Source organism: Anoplophora glabripennis, unplaced genomic scaffold, assembly GCF_000390285.2.
Source record: "Anoplophora glabripennis isolate ALB-LARVAE unplaced genomic scaffold, Agla_2.0 scaffold390, whole genome shotgun sequence".
Lineage (NCBI taxonomy): Eukaryota > Metazoa > Arthropoda > Insecta > Coleoptera > Cerambycidae > Anoplophora > Anoplophora glabripennis.
This window is the reverse complement of record NW_019416515.1, coordinates 292,587-295,982: the sequence shown is the minus strand read 5'-3', so window position 1 is coordinate 295,982 and position 3,396 is coordinate 292,587. Positions and strand designations below refer to the sequence as shown.

General features: G+C 30.2%; 1 protein-coding gene across 4 annotated transcripts in view; it reads right to left on the bottom strand.

Moving 5' to 3' along the window:
- Positions 1–1,218: 1,218 nt before the first annotated feature.
- The window catches only part of LOC108906214, an 80,344-nt gene continuing 78,166 nt past the window's right edge, over positions 1,219–3,396 (bottom strand). For all 4 annotated transcript variants that reach the window (XM_023454811.1, XM_023454813.1, XM_023454812.1 and 1 more), the window contains one exon: positions 1,219–2,288. In XM_023454811.1, the coding sequence (XP_023310579.1) occupies positions 1,764–2,288 (525 nt within the window). In that variant the 3' untranslated portion in view covers positions 1,219–1,763. The remainder of the gene's footprint in view (positions 2,289–3,396) is intronic.

The window sequence follows — 3,396 nt, the reverse complement described above, 5'->3', positions numbered from 1 at the left end:
AATCAGTACTATTTGATTAGTTTTGACGCGTGTCTTGAATTTTTTCCAATATTATCCACTGTGCGTCTGTCCACTTTAATTTTTCCCTTTGCTATGTTTTTTTCCTTTCGTTAAGTTTAGGGCTCATGATATATTCCTTTTCATTAGTTTACGGTTTGCACTAATTGGATCAAAATAAAACTTTTTATTCTTGCACTTGTTCTCTAAAGTGCATTCTTGATTAATTATAAATAGGCATTTTAATAATGCTCAAAATTGGTTTAAAATGGTTGTAACTCCACAAGCAGGCATTTTAGAGAAAAAATTGTAGAAATAGATAAATGTTTTTGTTTTGACCCTATTAACACGTCTGTGTAGTATAGTTCCAAAATCTTAACTTATTTAACAAAAAATTGATATTTCCACTGATTTTTAGCTATTTATTGAGGTTAGGGAAAAATCCTGACGTGATGGAGTTTTTGTGATGGCTCCATCGACGTCAAACGGGTCAAAATACAGCTCGTGCTATCAAAGATATGTAAGCTTGTTTATAGTTTATTACCCCTATAGAATAAATTTTAAAAACGTAGAATACATTTGTGAAAATTATTCTAGAATTTGATTTTTGTCTAATGATATTGAATGGTAAGTATTTAAAAATAAATAAAAATAAAAATATAAAAGTAAATTTAAAAAAATTGGTACAATTTTTGTTCTCTTCACAAGTAAAACTTCGGCTGTTGTAGGACTAGGTGGTTTTTTTTTTATTATTTATAAATTGCTTCAAACTTTCAAACAATCAAATTATTGAGCATCATTTATCAAATTTAACGACATTCCAGCCGTGACAAACTAAGGTATTTACCTACTATATACCGACATTTTTTTGTCATTGTTTTTTCATTGATATTGTTAAGGCATTAGCTAAAAATGTTATCGCTATAAGGACATTTTTTAAGCATGAGAGCGAATTACTGCAGATTTGTTTAAATAAATAATTACTCATATGTTTTTTGTATGTCACTTTCAAAATAATAACACTGAAATATTTTTAAAAAACTCTGGTAATTAATACGATAATATCCCTTTCCTCTTTCGTTATTTTCTTATCAGTAATAATAATAAAGATTCATGTGGTACCTATACTGATTGGCCTGTAATATATTTAATAATTAATACACCTAATACTGATAATAAAAATGTGATTTTAAGTTTTTGTGATCAAATTCCGCCAACTGTGAAATTAAAACTGTTCTGGTATTTATTGGTACAATTGGTACTGATATTTATTTGTTAAATACTGATTTGAAATTTAATTGTATTTTAACAATTTTAAACGTTATCTATCACTGGCAGAAATCACACTCTGCGTGTTAGGACTGTTGGACTGACGAAAATTTATCAAATTACTATACGAATAGGAGATCAATTGATTAATAACATCTTTAGTGATAAAAAAGAAAACCTATAATTTTCTTCTAGTTCTATATGAACTCTGCAAATGATTCAAAATTCAAAAATTAATCTTTCTTAAAATTGTTTTCTAGCCACGACACGGCTTACTTCCGTAACGTCATCCAAGTAGTATCTAGGCCACTTACCTGCTTCAGTTTAAGCAACCTTGCCATGTTCACATTTCTAACTACACAAAAAACTTGCGCCATTAAAATACTTCCGTATCATACAACCTAAATATATGATTCCATAATAATACTTTTCAAATTAACATAAATTAGTTCTAGTTCTACATCTAAACACTTATCTGCGTAAAATAAATACGCATACTAGATGTAATTACTGTGTGGTATGTTGCTAGCACTAACAGTACTCTTGCTCTTCTTCAGCTTGATTTTCTCCTTGATCAGAGCAAGCCTAGAAGATTCTCTATGAATTGGCACGATTTCTCTCGGAGAGCTCTGGCTCTTCGTCTTCTCTCTTTGCACGACAGAATAAAGATCGTAAGAAAATTTGTCGTTTCCTACCATAGGGCTCTGCAAACTAGTCAAATGACCTTTAACCAGCGTCGACTCGGTCTGGTTGTGTTCGGGCGTGTCCAGGAAGAATTTCGGCATGGAGTTTTGCCTAATAACCGGTACTTCCTTGGGAAAATCGATCTTGAGGTAGAGACTTTTGGACATGCGTCTCTCCCTCAGAGACTTTTTCCTAATCTCTACATCCGGTACGGTCAGATTTCTCGAGTGCGTAGAGGTGGAGTCAGGCTTCGATTTGTCGGGTTTCGAATCCGTTTCTGAACGTTCGAAGCTTACTGCCTTTTTGGCAATGGTTTCTTTCACGTCTTCATTTGATTTCTGGAAAAAAAAGAGTTCTATAGTTTGTGATAATACCACCGCGACAAATGAATAATATAGAATTTATATACAGGTTTAAGAGCGACGTTACGATAACTCACAAAAGAAAAGTTATTTCTCTTAAAATAATAAAATTGAATGGCAGAATTACAGAAGAATGACAAAGATGAAAACATTGTTAACATTAGAATTAGAATATCTTAATGTTTTGCACAAATCGCATTTATGTATCTTAATGAATCTTAGTAGTACATACATTCAATTATTTCGAATGATATTCCTAAGATATCTGTATTTATAACACAGGCACACAAAAAAGTCCAAATCCAAGACATCCACATATCATTTCCGAAGGTATTCGATACGCTGAACACGATCCTGTAGTCAATATTCATCACTTCAATACAAATTTCGGAGAAAAGTGAGGTTTTTGGGTGAAACTGACCCAAATATCGGTCAAATGATGATTTTGATTTTGATTTTTTTCCTAAATTTTGTTGAAATATTTATTTATTTATTTATTTATTCATTCAAAACAGACAAATTGTCTAACTACATGGAAAATCATAACATTTATTAACATTCTTACAAATAATGTGCATGGTAACAACAGTAGCTTGAGAACTGCAGCAATTTACATCAATTAAACAAAATAATAATAATAAAAATATAAAGAGAAAAATATAAAAAGAAAAATATAAAAAGAAAAATATAGGGTGCGAATCAAGGTACATAGCTATAATTAAATAAATTTCGAATTCTATTATAAAATTTCTACATCGATGGTTGGAAAAAATCAATATTATGTGTTAATGAGACAGGGTTAACCAAACGAGACATGACTAAAAATGGTGAACTGTAAATAGTTTTAACAACAGGTATAAAAAGTAAACGGTAATGTCTAGCTATTATGGGCGAAATATTCAATTTAAATAATGATAAAATATACGAGTCATTTATAAGATTATTTAGTATTTTATAGACAAACACCAATGAAGCAATACTTCTGCGATTAAAAAGTATATTCAATTGAAACTCTTGACATAAATGCATTGTTCTGGTAATGTTATAATGAGGAGGTCTATTATATTTTTTAAAATACAAAAAA